At 43.6% G+C, this 16,716-nt stretch overlaps 1 protein-coding gene across 1 annotated transcript; it reads right to left on the reverse strand.

The window, feature by feature from the left end:
- Nucleotides 1-4,443: 4,443 nt before the first annotated feature.
- LOC148525260 (4-galactosyl-N-acetylglucosaminide 3-alpha-L-fucosyltransferase FUT5-like) lies at nucleotides 4,444-5,499 on the reverse strand. Its single transcript, XM_088471060.1, has one exon. It carries the CDS (start codon nucleotides 5,497-5,499, stop codon nucleotides 4,444-4,446), a length of 1,056 nt encoding a protein of 351 aa, XP_088327186.1.
- Nucleotides 5,500-16,716: the final 11,217 nt, after the last annotated feature.

The raw sequence follows: 16,716 nt of genomic DNA on the forward strand, positions 1-16,716 counted from the left end.
ATCTTGCCTCCGTAGAGCCAGTTTGTGTAGGGACACATTAATTGCCAGCTTGTTTTGTGGGGGCCCAAACAAACCAATCATTTCAGCCACAGTTGTGTGGCAGACCCTGGCGCTGAAATGATTGGTTTGTTAAAGTGTGCATGTCCTGTTTATACAACATAAGGGTGGGTGGGAGGGCCCAAGGACAATTCCATCTTGCACCTCTTTTTTTTCTTTGCATTATGTACAGTTTGGGGCCTAGTTTTTCAAACTGCCATCCTGTCTGCCACTGCAGTATCACGCCTAGATGGGTCACGTGTTTGTGCCGCCCACTCGTGTAGCTTAGCATAGTGATCCAGCTACCTCGGTGCAATCTTTTGGACATAAAAACACTATTGTGAGGTGTGAGGTGTTCAGAATAGACTGGAAATGAGTGGAAATTAAGGTTATTGAGGTTAATAATAGCATAGGAGCAGAAAAACCTACAAATTCTGTGATTTTAGCTCTTTTTATGCTTTTTTTCAAAAAAATACAGATCCAAAACACAAAACCCAGAACCCAAAACACGGAAGGGTGGTTTTTGCAAAACCAATCCAGATCCAAAACACGAAGAAAGATCCAGATCCAAAACCAAAACACAAAACACGAAAAGTGGCCGGTGCACACCCCTAGTTCCAATTATAAACATTGCAAGTAACATCGGATTAATGATTGTACTGTTGTGGCTTACGGACGCTTCTTGCCTACCTTACCCTGGATGATCATCCTTTTCGTAGAGTGATGTTGTCATGCATCCGCAATTCATGGTCGTACGAAGCAGATAATTTATGCACTCCCCTAAAATGCCTGGAAACGCTGAAGAACACCTCCGTTTGCAGACCACCACCCCCGTATACACCCACAAACGGTCTTTCCTGTCAATCAACTTTCGCAAGCCACTTCCGTTTCGGAAGCCCTACAACTGACAGTATTTTGCATCGGTAGAGCTCGTATGCACATGCACACAGCTAGCCGTGCGCAGGCGCAGAAAGAAAAACATTGGATGCGTACGACCGTGCGGCCGCTACGACCGACTCTGAATGAGGTCCTGTATCCCATACTGTATCCAACCCATGCTGTATTCAACACTATATCCAACCTGCACTGTATCCAACCCACAATGTATCCCGCACTGTATCCAACCAACACTGTGGGGCCGATTCAGACCTGGACGCTAAGCCGCGATCGCTCGCTATGGGTGATTGTTGTCCATCTGCACATATGCTTCACAGTGCTCATGTGCAAGCCAGTCACTGCAATCAGGAATTGTGCACTTGCTGTACACAAACTGAGTGCTATTTTGAGAGACAGATAGTGCCATTTGTGGGTGGTATCAGGAGTAGGTGCTTGTGAGCGGGGGAGTGGTGTTGTGAATGCAGGAGTGTCAGGACATCTAAATGGCATTTAATGGGCATCCATAATTAGCATGGGAGCATCATTGTACATGTCACTTGGTTGTATTTCAGCCTGCAGCAATCGCAGTGCTTGCGGCGGGGTAGGGTCTACCTCAAGCGCTGCGTGCAGCTCCGATGGCTCTCGATGTTACTGATTAATCAGACACTTCCTGGAGATGATGTGTGCTATGAAAGAAAAGTGGGCGTCTTTACACCGGCGTGCGGTCACTCTGCCATCACTCTCTAAGACATAGAGGGCGTCTTACGCCAGACACTGCGATCACTGAATTTGCATACCCGGCCCATTTTGGATCTGAGCGACCGCGGCTTAGCATCCAGGTCTGAATCAACCCCTGTATCTGACCTGCACTATAAACTGCACTGTATCAGATATGCACTGCAACTGAATCACACTGTACCCCGCACTGTATCCGACCTGCACTGTATCCAACCCACACTGTTTCCGGCACTATATCAGACCTGCACTGTATCCCACACTGTATCCAACCTGTACTGTATCCAGCCCACACTGTATACTGCACTGTATCAGGCCTGCACTGTATCCAACCAATTCTGTATCCCGCACTATATCAGACCAGCACTATATCATGCACTGTATATGACCTGCATTGTATCTGACCCGCACTATATCCAACCTGTACTGTATCCAACCCACACTGTATCTGACCTGCACTGTATCCAACCCGCACTGTACCCTGCACTGTGTCTGATCTGCACTGTTTCTGACCCACAGGTATGGAATGCTGTTTTATGGTTGGGGAGATTTTGGGGAACTGCTCAACAAAAAGGCTGATTGATCGGGGCATCACATGAGCACAGTACCTCCAGGAGGGAAATACAGATTGGGCACTGAAACTCCAGGTCTAAACTGCAAAGGAGATACAGATCCAAAACCAAAACCAAAACACAGGGGTCGACGCACATCCCATATATATATATCTATATATATATATCTATAGATATATATATATTTATAATATGTCATGTGGGAAGGGACATAGGCCCTGATTCAGAGCCGGACACTCTGACAGAGTGCTCGCTCTGAATCAGGGCCGTCCTTCCTAATTTTAGAGCGGCCTCCTGGCTGCTCGCATAGCTGTGGGTGACCACCCATAGCTATGGCGAGCGGCCAAAAAAATGGTCACGATGGTCAAGACCATCGCGACCATCGGGCTTGCGACGAGACCCTTGTGGTAGGGTCTCTTTGCCGCAAGCCCTGTAGTGCTTTCGGCTCTATCAGAGCCGAGAGCACTCCCACTGACATTACTTGTGATGTCAGTGGGGCCGCCCCCAGACGATAGGCGTTCCCATGGGAACGCCTCCATCTGGGCAGCAATGCCCCCAGCATGCCCACCAAAGGGGGCATGCTGTCACTCACCATCGACAGCACACCCCCTTTGGTGCGAGACCCTTAACAACAGCTTGGCCGTCGTTATTCGGGTCTCGCGCATGCGCACGACGGAGCCGCCTCCGTCGTGCGCATGCGCACTTGGCCACCATCGACCCACTTGCGAGTGCTCAGCGCTCGCGAGCGGGTCTGAATTAGGCCCTGAGTGCACCCCATGATTAATCTGCAGCAGGCCCATCTTTTGTCACTATAAAAAACATTCTGTTTCACCGAAAACTTTTCATAAAATCACTAGTAAAATATATTGACAGTATTAAATCCAAGATCACAGCTGTTCACAAGTTTTGGAAAAGTAATTTACTCATTTGGCACATCATTTGTTTTAAATTAATAAGTTATGTATTTAAATATTTTAAACATTTAATCATTGCTTAATGACGACTATTTTTTTCTTGTTCATTGAAGATAGGATTACAGCTACAAAGGCAGGCACTAGAAAATGTAATTAGAAAATTATTCGTAATGAAATAGAGGCAGGGGCATATTTATAATAAGTGCAGGGTGTGCGGTGCACACGGGCCCCTGGGTCCAGGGAGGCACGCACCGCACACCTTGCAACCATATTATACTTACCTCTCCGGAGTCCCATGTTGGCGCCAGTGTCAGCGCTATAAAAACACCTGGAAAATGGCAGCCACGGCCATTTTCCTGTTGTTTTGCACATGTGCAGTACAGGTAAAATGGCCACTGCTGCCATTTTCCTAGTGACCTGCTCTGCGCTCAGTGCACTGCTGGCCACCGGACTGAAAGGAGGGGCCCATGACAGAGACTGCACATGGGCCCCCTCCTCTCGTGAAAAGCACCTGAATAGAGGCTATAAATAAATTTGGATTTTCTTTTTCAGTTTGTTTTTAGTTATATAAAAATCATTACAGTAAAGCTTTGAGTGGCATGATTACAATCCACATCTTGTAATAAATTCACCCAGATTTGCATGGATGGACCCCCTCCTCACAATCCCCCCTCTCCCCCGCTAAGCTAACACTTACCTGCACGCTGCTGCACCCAGGGATCGGTGTCCGACTACTTCTCTCCGTGACCCCAGTCAGCTGATCAGTGCTGTAAACTGAGATGCTGACTGGGAGTTTCACATCATCAGCTGACTGGGGTCACAGGAGCCAGACACTGATCCCTGACTACAGCAGCTTGCAGATAAGTTTTATTTTATTATTTTCTTTTTTAACTTTTTATTTTATTTAGTGATCAGCCTGTGGTCTATTTAGATACACATGGCTGATCACAGGTGCCAGCTCTGAGCTCTGTTCTGGCTGTTAAAGCAGAGGTGGAGTAGGGGAAACAGAAGGGAAGCCATAATAATGCCATCTGAAGATAGTGTTATTATCACAGGACTCCCTCCACTATTTTTTTACAATTTAAGTTTGGTCAATTTTGGCAGATCACATTATCAATTACAAGTATGGGACATACGATTAGCTTACTAAACAAATTGCAAATTTATGGGCTTGGAAGAGAATTTTGTAAATTCTCCTCCGAATGCCCTTTCCCACATTTAATTGATACTAAAATAATGTGAAACGGGTGTGTAAACACTTGTTTTCGCATTATTTTAGTAAAAATAATATAGATAAATATGCCCTTAACTCATTTGTACCAGTCTCCAAGTTGTGCAATAGTCTTATGTTTAGGGGCTTCTTTTATTGCTCTGCATACTCTACAGTAAGAATTCGGCCAACCAGTACCTAAAACAGGATGAAGTCTGGACCTCCAGTGGAAATATTGCTGGTAGGCTTTGTCATCACTGTCTAACTTTAAAATATAGGTAGCCAGCTCCTGGGCTGTGGAAAAGTCATCTACATGAATAAACGAGTCTTTGGGAATGAAACGTTCATAGTTTTCACGAGAGGGGCCCATAACAATTGGTACATTACCAAATGTGAAGGCATTTTTCCATAGTTTCTCAGTAATGTAGTCTTCATGAATTGAGTTCTCAAACGCCAGATAAAATTTGTACTTGGAAAGTGTTTGTTGATGTTCAGTTCTGGGTAGAGGTTTATGCTGTCTTCCATATATGTCCACAGATAAAAAATTCTTAAGCTGCTCATAATAGCGCACCCTCCTAGAGTTTGGTTTCCAGTTACTGATAGCCCAGGCCACCAGCTTAGTCTTTGGAGGGATAGTGAAGTTTGCTTCTTCTTTATTTTCCTCCAACCAGCCATATGGTGAGAAAATATCAGAGTCAGCCCTGTAGGACATGGTCAGATTGATGAGATTGTCCATAAAGTGTAAGTTTGGACTGTTAGATGGAGACTCCTTGTTAAACCATACCCAGTACTGATTTGGTGGTCTTGGCATCTGGGGAAGTTGTTCTTGAGATTGGCAAACGTTCCTGTGATGGATAACAACCGCATCGGCGGAAGAAAACAATGTTATGTTAACTGTATAGAGGCATCCACTGATACTAAGGAATGATGGACATTTATTAAGGGGAAATTTATAATTAAATGGCCAAGTCCATAACAGGATGATTCGAGTAGGTTCAGCTGGTTCCGGCATAGTTTCCACATATTCAATTCCATCAATTATTGCGGAGCGACCTACATTGTTATAGAGTGTAAACAAAATGGCTGATAGGCACAACTGTGCAATACATATCATAAAACACTTCTTCATAGACACTTTATTCCATGAAACCTCCATTTATTTAAGTAGAAACACTGGAGCAGTATTTCAATTACTGGATGCCCGTCACAATTTTCATCACTGTTGGAAAAACAAATATAGAGAATATGTATATAATAACAACACACTTAGTACCTAAATAAAAAATGCTGTATGTGCTTTTATTTTGAAGACATTTTAATTAATATTATAAGATGGTTTATATGATCCCATATGAAGTAGACACTTTGGTTAAAAAAAATGTGTCGTTAAAACCAAAACTATTATTAGAAAGAGAAAGAGGCCATTCTGAGATGGACACAGCCACGTCCATGTCTGTGACTATTGGCGATCTCCTGTCCGCAACTTTATACAAATGCCAGTACAATTCCCTTCCCTGGTGTACTTCTGTGCATATAAATGTGCAAGGATTGAGATGCCCACTATAAGCGTCTGAAGAGGCTGAAATACTGATTGGCACCATTGGTCACACCATCAAAACTTGCACCAACCCTATAGTAGGTATAGTTTTTTTGTCCGATTATGGCCTCCTGTGTGAGCAGTTGAGCATTTGCACACACCAACAACTTTCACTGACACCGCCGCGACACTACTATAAGAGGGACCGTCTCTGTGCGTGCGCTAAGCAACCTCCCTGTCACCGGCTAGGAACGCCCACTTCATTTTCAGTACAGTTCTCTATGTGTGCATCTGAAATTGCAACTGCAACTCTGTATGGATGCAATTGGGATGCAAGCGTGGGGCGACGGACACATGCGCAATAGCAAAATCTCACTCCACTGCATCTGACATCGGCAGTGCATGCGACTCAGAATGTTTCCATTACATAATTCATAAAGCATTGACAAATCACATTCACTTCATTAAATGCAACAATTTAAAGAAAGCAATTTACCTGAACTATGTTATGTGACAATGTCTGATTTATTGAATTTTGACAAGATGTATGACATTCCATAGATACTCATTAATACTGCTAAATGACTTATGCAATACAAACCATCCAGACAGGAATATTTAAGCATAACATTCCACTCTTTGCAAATTACTTTTCAATTTAGAAGTATCCTTGGTACATGGAGAGGCAGGAAAATCCTTATTTGCACACTTTGTGCAAAATTGTAAACCTGACTATAAAGTCCAACCTATTACCCATTTAGTGCCAACCCTTTGAATTAATTACACTTTTCATTTCTTTCCCCAAATTTAACTCATTTATGGATTATATTAGTCATAGCATTGTGTGGACATGGGTAATGTTATCTCCAGGCCTTTTTCACGGGTGCCCCACCTGGCATTTTCCCAAACCACCCAACTGTCAATATGTTCCAATGTCCAAGATTGACAGCCAAGGATTACGGCAGCAGTCACCAATTCTTACTCCTCATTAGATCCCTCCGACTCACTGTCCATCCCACTCCTCATTAAAGCCCTACAACTCACTATCATTCCACTCCTCATTCAATCCCTCCAACCCACTACCCATTCCACTCCTCATCTAATCCCTCCCCACTTAGTGTGACATAGCATTAGAGTGGCAGCAGGGGCATAACCAGAACTTTGTGGGCCCACAGCAACATTTTGAAGGGGCCCCTCCCCAATGCTTCTAGAGAGACACCTATCTCCACAGGGGTTGTTTATTTTATACCTCATAATATTACTCTAGTGCATTTTCTGCACCATACAGTAATAGTGCCCTAGTTTATTTTATGCCCCTTAGTAGTGTCCTATTTCACATTATACCACATAGTGCCACCAGTTCATATTATTACTCCAGTTCACAATATGCCACATTGTAGTGCTGCCAATACATATTATGGCACACAGTGCCTCCAGGTCACATTATGCCACACAGTGGACAGGGACCAACTAGCTCCTACTATACTGGGTACTTCCTAATGCAGGAAATTCCAGTTTGAGTAGAGACCTTCCTAATTAAGGCACACAGGACCTCATTCAGAGTCGGTCGCGAGTGCTAATGCACTCGTAACCGACTTGATGGTTTGGCCTGCGCACGCGCAGCGGACGCACTGCGCACGCGCAAGCCCCAGAGCGACAGAGAAACTATGTTGCTCCAGAGCTCATTACCAAAGGGGAGGCTGTCGATGTTGATCGACAGCTGCCCCTGTTTGGTAGGTGGGCCGGGGGAGTGTTTTCCAAAACGGAGGTGTTCCTTTACGAACGCCTACCATTTTGTGGGCGGCCGCACTGACTTCATCAGTGATGTCAGTGGGGAGCTTCCTGCTCCATCAGAGCAGGAAGCTCCCTGGGGCTTCCGAGTGCCCAGACCCAACCTTAGGGTCTGGTCATAAGCCCCGATGGTCGCGATGGTGATCACCGTCATGACCATCAACCTGGTCGGTCGTTAAGCTGTGGGTGGCAACCCACAGCTTAACGATCGACAAGGAGGCGGCCGTTCAGGATGCAAGCAGCCGCCCTGATTCAGTGCGACCGCTTGCATCTAACGGCAACCTCTGAATGAGGTCCACTGTCCCTCTCTGGGATCGTCCTAATCTCGGAGTTCAATTCCCACCCCCTAGCTTCATAAAGGCTGTAAACAAGGAAAAGTCTTCCCTGCTACAGTGCAGGGTTTTCTGATTAGCTCAACTGTGTCTGTCTTCATGAAACAGGAATGTGGGAGATGGATCAAATCAATGTAAACCTTTATTGAGAAACACTGACTTTTCCCCCTTTTCAGTCATGGTAATGTCAAAAACTTGGTAGACAACTATATGAGTTGGATACGGGACCCCCTAAGCCTCTGGACCCAATAGCAATGGCATTCCTTGCACCCACTATAGTGGCAGGTAGAGTGGTAGAAACACTTTTCAGTGTTTCAAGTGCGAATGCAGATTAGGGAGTCTATTTATCAAGCAGTGACAAGTGTGGAGAAGTGAACCAGTGGAGAAGATGCCCATAGCAACCAATCAGCTTTCAAGTAACATTTATCAAGTTCAGTCTATAAAATAATAGGTAGGCGCTGATTGGTTGCTATGGGCAACTTCTCCACTTCCACTTCTCCACACTTTTCACTGCTTGATAAATAGACCCCTAGATCAGTGGTGTCATGCTATTACTCAGTTCTCTCACAGATTTTCTGTACATTGTTCCACTATATACTTGGTGACTCACTATTTATATTATTTAGAGTTTGGCGGGAAAATGTATAAAGCTTTCTAAAGAGTGTAGAAGTTGCTAAAAGCAACCAATCAGCTTCTACCTATCATTTTACATATTGTACTTGATAAATGCTAGCTAGAAACTGATTGGTTGCTATGGAAAACTTCTCCACTTGTCCACTGCTTAGAAAGTTTGATACATTCCCATCTACGCTATGCATTTCCACATTGCAAATAATACTAGTCTTTGTTATCAGTTCCGGATTAAAGCTTGTGGGTGCCCCAGGGCAGCTAAATTGTGAGGGCCCCATCCAAACCACACGGAGGATATCCACCCCCACTCCTTCCATATCCTAGATTAGTTCTCTCCCGTGATTTGGAGAATGGCTCCCAAGCCATAACATCCACCACCTCCCCCTCATTATTCACCTCCCATGATTCACAGAGCAGCTCCCGAGGCCCCACATCAGTGATCAGCATCACGGACGTGATATGTCATGTGATGCAAATGAGGGGGCTTGGGAGCCAATTTGCCCTGTATGCAGCATCACTGACTGTATGCAGAATACAGAGCCATGGCAGCGGAGCCCCCATTAGGAAAACAGGTGCCGGAAGACACTTGTTCCCAGCAGGGTCACACCAACCCTGTGTGTGAGAGCCCTGGGTCGACCCCCCTCCCTGTCATCCCCCCTAAATCTGGCCCTGTTTCTAATTAATATCAGCGTGTTCAGTCTATTCCTAAACAGCTACTTCATAATGCCCTCTGGCTGAAACATTTTTCTAGGGAGAACATTGATGGGGCTTATCTTACATGTAGCAATTTTGTCTTCATTTCATGGTACAGTATTTATAGCACTGGGTCTGGAAAGGAGCTCCTCCACCAAGGTGCAGCATGGAGGTAGAATGGGTCCTGTGCATGCACAGATTCCTGATAATCGGGAATATGCATTCTGCAATGCACTTACAAGCACTGCTGAATCTCAGGGCCTTACTGTTATTGATGTATGTATCATCTGTAGCTGCAGCTGAGATTTGCTAATATAGACCAGCCCCACAGAGACCACATTGCTAAAGCATCAAGTCAATCCCAGGTTTCTGTATCTTCTATTTTCCAGTGTTTTCCATGTGCAGCACTTCATTGATTCATGGACATTACTAGTGTGAGTTACCTGCTATTTCCCAGTGCTTCCCATGTGCAGCACTTCATTGATTCATGGACATTATTAGTGTGTTACCTGCTATTTCCCAGTGATTTCCATGTGCAGCACTTCATTGATTCATGGACATTACTAGTCTTGTTTAACTGCTATTTCCTAGTGTTTCCCATGTGCAGCATTTCATTGATTCTTGGACATTACTAGTCTTAGTTACCTGCTATTTCCCAGTGTTTTCCATGTGCAGCACTTCATTGATTCATGGACATTACTAGTGTGAGTCACCTGCTATTTCCCAGTGTTTCCCATGTGCATCACTTCATTGATTCATGGACATTACTAGTGTGAGATACTTGGTATTTCCCAGTGTTTTCCATGTGCAGCACTTCATTGATTCATGGACATTACTAGTGTGAGTCACCTGCTATTTCCCAGTGTTTCCCATGTGCAGCACTGCATTGATTCATGGACATTACTAGTCTTAGTTACCTTCTATTTCCCAGTGTTTTCCATGTGCAGCACTTCATTGATTTATGGACAATACTAGTCTTATGGCAGTAAAAGCCATTATAACATATTTTTTGCTTATTTTAATTATCCCTGTATTCAATATCAAAGACTTTTCGACAGTGCAGAAAGTCTTTGTAAAAAAATGGGGATAACTTTTCACCATCTTTTACATAACGAAAAATAGTGCAGAATTGGGGTTTAGGGTAATGTTCCCTGAAAAAGATTTATGTCAAAAAAAGTAAAAAAATTAAAAATCGGGACACCCCAAAAATTATAAAAAAAATAAAAGTTTAATTTTGGGGTGAAAAAAAAAATAGTAGAGAAATTTCTAAACTACTGAAATTAATTCCAGAGGTGTTCCCAAGTGTGCGGCAGGTGTTTTGCAGAATGCGGGTAGTAGCTGCAGGTGCATTTTTGAAGAATTTTGAAAAACAACTTTAGGGACTTAAAAATATGCTTGCACCCATTTTCATGTACCCCAAATTTGATGGAAATAGTTTCTAAAAAAAACAAAAAACTAAGTGCTATTCTTCACCCCTTATTCAATGCCGCATTTATGCACCTGCTGCGGCTATTACAAACCCTGACTACCTTCAGCAGGCAAAAATGGGGGTACCCATAGTGATCCTTCATGTCTAGACATCTTTAGGGGGTCCCAGGAACAATTCCCAAAAATTCCAGTTTTTTTGCGATAGTTACCTTTCCGCCGGCTTCTGTTTCGCTAATTCCTAATTGAATACGGGGATAATGTGGGCACACGCTCACTACTTTATCCCCATCAAACCACCGATGTGGAGCTAAAAGTCCAACACAGACCTTTTGCTCCAAATTGAATACCCCCCTTAGTTACCTGCTATTTCACAGTGTTTCCCATGTGCAGCACTTCATTGATTCATGTACATTACTAGTGTGAGTACCTGCTATTTCCCAGTATTTCCCATGTGCATAACTTCATTTATTCATGGACATTACTAGTCTTAGTTACATGCTATTTCCCAGTGTTTTCCATGTGCATCACTTCATTGATTCATGGAAATTACTAGTCTTAGTTACCTGCTATTTCCCAGTATTTTCCATGTGCAGCACTTCATTGATTCATGGACATTACTAGTGTGAGTTACCTGCTATTTCCCAGTGTTTCCCATGTGCAGCACTCCTTCGTGTTTTTTGGGGGGGTTTTGGTTCTGGGTTTTTTCTTTAAAAAATCATAAAAACAGCTAAAATCACATAAAATATGCCTTTTTTTGTTCCTACATATTAATAACCTCAATAACATTTATTTCCACTCATTTCCAGTAAATTTTGACCACCTCACAGCTCACAATATTGATTATTTTCATCTAGTTTAAGGGCCAAAAGGTTGCATCCAGCCAGCTTGCTCAAAACTGATTGATGAATAGAATTGAGGACTGTGCAAAGATGATGGTTGAGGTAACCCTTGAGGATTGAAGAATTGATAGTTAATAGTTGGCGCAGCCACTGGCTGAAGAATTGGTACTTGGCACAGTCACTGGCTGAAGTAAGAAGAGTAGATACTTGATAACTGGTGCAGCCCCTGGCTGAAGAATTGGTAATTGGTGCAGCCACTGGCTGAAGAATTGATAATTGTTGCAGCCACTGGCTGAGTTGATAATTGGTGCAGACCCTGGCTGAAGAATTGATAATTGGTGCAGCCCCTTGCTGAAGAATTGATAATTGGTGCAGCCCCTGGCTGAAGAATAGATAATTAGTGCAGCCCTTGGCTGTAGAATTGATAATTGGTGTAGCTCCTGGCTGAAGAATTGATAATTGGTGCAGCCCCTGGCTGAAGAATTGATAATTGGTGCAGTCACTGGCTGAATTGATAATTGGTGCAGCCCCTGGCTGAAGAATTGATAATTGGTGCACTCACTGGCTGAATAATTGATAATTTGTGCAGCCTCTGGCTGAAGAATTGATAATTGGTGCAACCCCTGGTTGAATAATTGATAATTGGTGAAGCCCCTGGCTGAATAATTGATAATTGGTGCAGACCCTGGCTGAAGAATTGATAATTGGTGCAGACCCTGGCTGAAGAATTGATAATTGATGCAGCCCCTGGCTGAAGAATTTATAGTTGATATTAAATTGTTGATGCAGCCTCCGGGCTGAGTAGTATTGGAATACAGAGCTATGATTAGTCCTGCAACAGCCTTGAGACCTAGAACTCTTGGCAAGTTGCGACCATTACAGCCTTGAGGGCTGGTGAGGAGTGATGACAGCTGGCCTTTGGGCTGTGAAGCAGGATGTCGCCTTTGGGCCATGTAGCAGCCTTAGGGGCTGAGAACCCTTGGCTGAATGTCACTGTTTTGTGACTTGTGCCGTTTGGTTGACACAACAAGCAGCAATTGGTTCAGAATTTTCTTTAAAAAAAATGAAAGGGGCATGCAGGAGATGCTGTCTGTGGCCATTACAATTTCTGGACATTTATAAACCATATCATGAAAATGTCAGGCAGCAATACCCCAACCAGCACATAATTGAAAGGAAAAAGGTGCAAGATGGAATTGTCCTTGGGCCCTCCAACCCACCCTTATGTTGTATATATGAAACAGGACATTCATTGTTTAACAAAGCAATCACTTGAACGACAAGGACTGCCACTTGTGGCTGAAATTATTGGTTTGTTTGGACCCCCACAAAACAAGCTGCCAATGCGCAGTGGACATTGGTGGCAATGATCCCATACACAAACTGGCTTTATAATACATTAGATGTCATCATCAGCATCATCGTCATTCCCATCAGTGTGTGCATCCTCCTCTTCTTCACACAATATGAATTTGCCCCCGCTGGAATTTACCATTACAGAGGCAGAGGCTGTCTTTTTTTACTTAATTGCTGGTAAAGGTCTTCCTCCTGGAATTTGTAATTAATTTTTATGAACATCATCTTTTCCACATTTTGGGGAAGTAACCTCCTACGACGATAACTGACAACGTTCCCGGCTGCACTGAAAACACTTTCAGAGTACACACTGGAGGGTGGGTGACTTAAGTACAGCAAAGCCAGTTTGTGTAAGCGACTCCAAATTGCCTCTTTTTCCTGCCAATAGTGAAATGGACTATCTGACATGTCTATTTGGAAGCTATCCCTAAAATAGTAATCCACCATTCTCTGAATGGTGACCATATCAGACAAAGTCACGGTAGACATGTAACTCATTGTTGGCAGTTCTTTCAGACTCAACCAGATGCCAATAGATTTTGCTGACAGATCTGCATCACCACCAGCAGTGGGTCTCTTAGGAAAATTTAGATTTTTCCTGACATCTGTAGAAACTGAAGGAGGAGATGCTGCCGTGTCACATTCCACTTGAGCTGACAATTTTTTCTCCACCAGCTCTTTGCATCTTTTCAGATTTATGTCCTTCAGAAAGAAAGACACAAGGTATTGCTTAAACCTAGGATCAAGTATGGTTGCCAAAATATAGTGATCTGATTTCAAGAGATTGACGACCCTTGAATCCTGTCAAAGCAAATGAAGGGCTTGATCTACAAGTCCCTCATACTTAGCAGAATCACTCAGTTTCAGCTCCTCCATCAGTTTCTCCAGCTGCTTTTGCAAAAATCTGATTAGGGGAATGACCTGCCTCAAGCTGACAGTGTCTGAACTAACTTCACATGTGAGAAGTTCAAAGAGTTTGAGAACCTTGCACAAAACAGAAATGGTTCTCCACTGTGCTTGAATAAGGTGCATTCCTGCTCCTCTCCCTATGTCATAGGACATAGTGTAGCCTTGGATGGCCTTTTTCTGCTCCTTCATCCACTAAAGCATATAGAGGGTAGAATTCCACCTAGTTCTTGCTTCAGCTGATGCCATGGCAAATTCAACAGTTCTTGCTGGTGCTGCAATCTTTGACACGCAGTTGCTGAATGTAGAAAATGCCCAGAAATATTTTGGGCCACCGAGAGCATCTCCTGCACGCCCCTGTCATTTTTAAAAAAATGTTGCACCACCAGATTAATTGTGTGAGCAAAACATGGGATGTGATTGAATTTGCCCACATGTAAATCTCGCACAATATTGCTGGCATTGTCAGAAATCACAAATCCCGAGAAGAGTCCAAGTAGGGTAAGCCATTTTGTAATGATTTCCCTGAGTTTCTCTAAGAGGCTCTCAGTGGTAAGCCTCTTACTGAAACCAGTGATACACAGAGTAGCCAGCCTCTGAATAAGTTGGCATTTGTTAGCTGCTGCTATTTGCTCTGTTGGAGGCAATACACCTACCCAGTGGGCTGTCACAATCATGTAATCTTTAGTTTGCCCTGTCCCACTTGTCCACATATCTGTAGTTAAGTGGACAGTGGGCACAACGGCAATTCGGAGGACATTAATACATTTTTTTAATGCCCTTGTACAGATTGGGAATTGCTATTCTAGAGTAGTCAAATCTAGACGGCACATTGTAGCAGGGACACAGGACCTCCATTAACTGGGTAAAACCCATTGCATTAATGGTGAACACTGGATGCACATCTAGTACTAGCATAGCTGTTATGGCATCAGTAATCTGCTGTGCAGCTGGGTGTTTGCTGTTATACTTGTTCCCCAATGCAAAGGACTGTGTGACTGTCAACTGTTTGGATGAACTTCCTGAGCTACTAAACATAGTCTTCTTCCTGTCCCCTTCTGGGATGCAGATCCACTTATAGCAACAGCAGCAGCACAGGTGTAACACTCAAGGATCCTTCTGAGGAACAACGGATAGGAGAGGAGTCAGTCCTTATGATATTTAATGCAGGACTACTTCTGATCAAGAATGAGGATGTTGATGATGATGCAGGTGTTGGTGGTGGATATTGCAGGTGTTTTGATCCAGATTGAAAGGAGCAGCTTGGTGACACTGGACTGATTGTTGTTTGTTTTTTATCCCCAAAGTTTTAATACCCTTTCCAATTTTTGATGAATGCGCTGCAAGTGACATAACAGGGAGGAGGTTCCAATATGGTTAAGGTCCTTACCTCTACTCACTGTTACTTGGCAACGGTCACAAATGGCTTGGGAAAAGTTGTCTGAACTTGGTTGGAAATAATTCCTCACATGAGAAGTGGATTTTTGGTCCTTTGCCCAGGAATGGCAACAATGGGATTTTTCCCAACCATGGGCAACAACTGTTACCCAATTTACAGTTTTTACACAAACATCCTCGCCATCAACATCCTCATCATCATCAACATCCTCATCATCCTTTTTGTTATCATCAACTACATAAATATCCTCCTCATCCTCCTCGTGCAATTCCACAGAAGCATCCTCGATTTCTAAGTCACAAGACTCACAAATGGTGGAAGGAGGATCCTATTCAAGTACAGTATTAATAGAAAGGTCAGGCTCATGGCTCACACATGGCAACAGAGGACACACTTGGACTCTCCTCGGGGATTTGTGATTTTTCAGAGCACAAATTTTTTTTAGTACCTCTCCTACAAGCAGAGGGGCTTGAATTATCATTGGAACCATCAGTCTTCATAAATACAAGCCAATTCCTTATCCTTTTCTTGCCACTTAATGTGGTGAATGGCATATTGCCAATTTTTGGTATCTCTAAAGCTGACTTAGCTTTAAATCTTTCCTGCTTTAACAGTGTAAAAGTCGATTTTTTAGCCTAACTTTTTGGCCTGACGTAAGCCTTGGTACATCAGCCTTCATAGATGACATTGATGGCCTTGCATCATCATGACTGCTGTCAGCAGCTACAAGACTGGTATGTGGATTCTGCTCTCTGGTCATGTGACTGTCCTCCATACTCACTATGCACACAACCACACACACATTTTTATTTTATGGAACACTGTGGTGAACCCCTGAAAGAGACAGCAGCCCCTTGACTGACAGCAGCACAGCACCCCTGCACACCTACGCTTATGACAGGTGAGGCTAACATGCACACAAATGTTATTTTTATTTTTTTTGGCCAGCAGCCACTTGACAGACAGCAGCACAGCACCCTTGCACAACTACGCCAATGATAGGTGTGGGTAACATGCACACAATTTTTTTTTTTACTTTTAACACTGGGGGTGAACCCCTGAAAGAGACAGCAGCCCCTTGATAGACAGCAGCACAGCACCCCTGTGCACCTATACCGATGACAGGTGAGGCTAACGCACACAAAAAACTGTGTTTTCGTTTAATATGTACACTGGGGGTGAACCCCTGAAAGAGACAGCAGCCTCTTGACAGACAGCAGCACAGCACTCCTGCACACCTACGCCAATGACAGGTGAGGCTAACATGCACACAAAAAAATAAATGAGTTTATTTATTTTTTGGCCAGCAGCCCCTTGACAGACAGCAGCACAGCACCCCTGTGCACCTATGCTGATGACAGGTGTGGATAACACACACACACACAAAAAAATGTTTATTTATTTATTATAAGACCCTGGGGTGAACCCCTGAAAGAGGCAGTAGCCCCTTAACAAACAGCAG

The sequence above is a fragment of the Taudactylus pleione genome, unplaced genomic scaffold (genome assembly GCF_031769625.1).
Source record: "Taudactylus pleione unplaced genomic scaffold, aTauple2 ptg000109l, whole genome shotgun sequence".
NCBI lineage: Eukaryota > Metazoa > Chordata > Amphibia > Anura > Myobatrachidae > Taudactylus > Taudactylus pleione.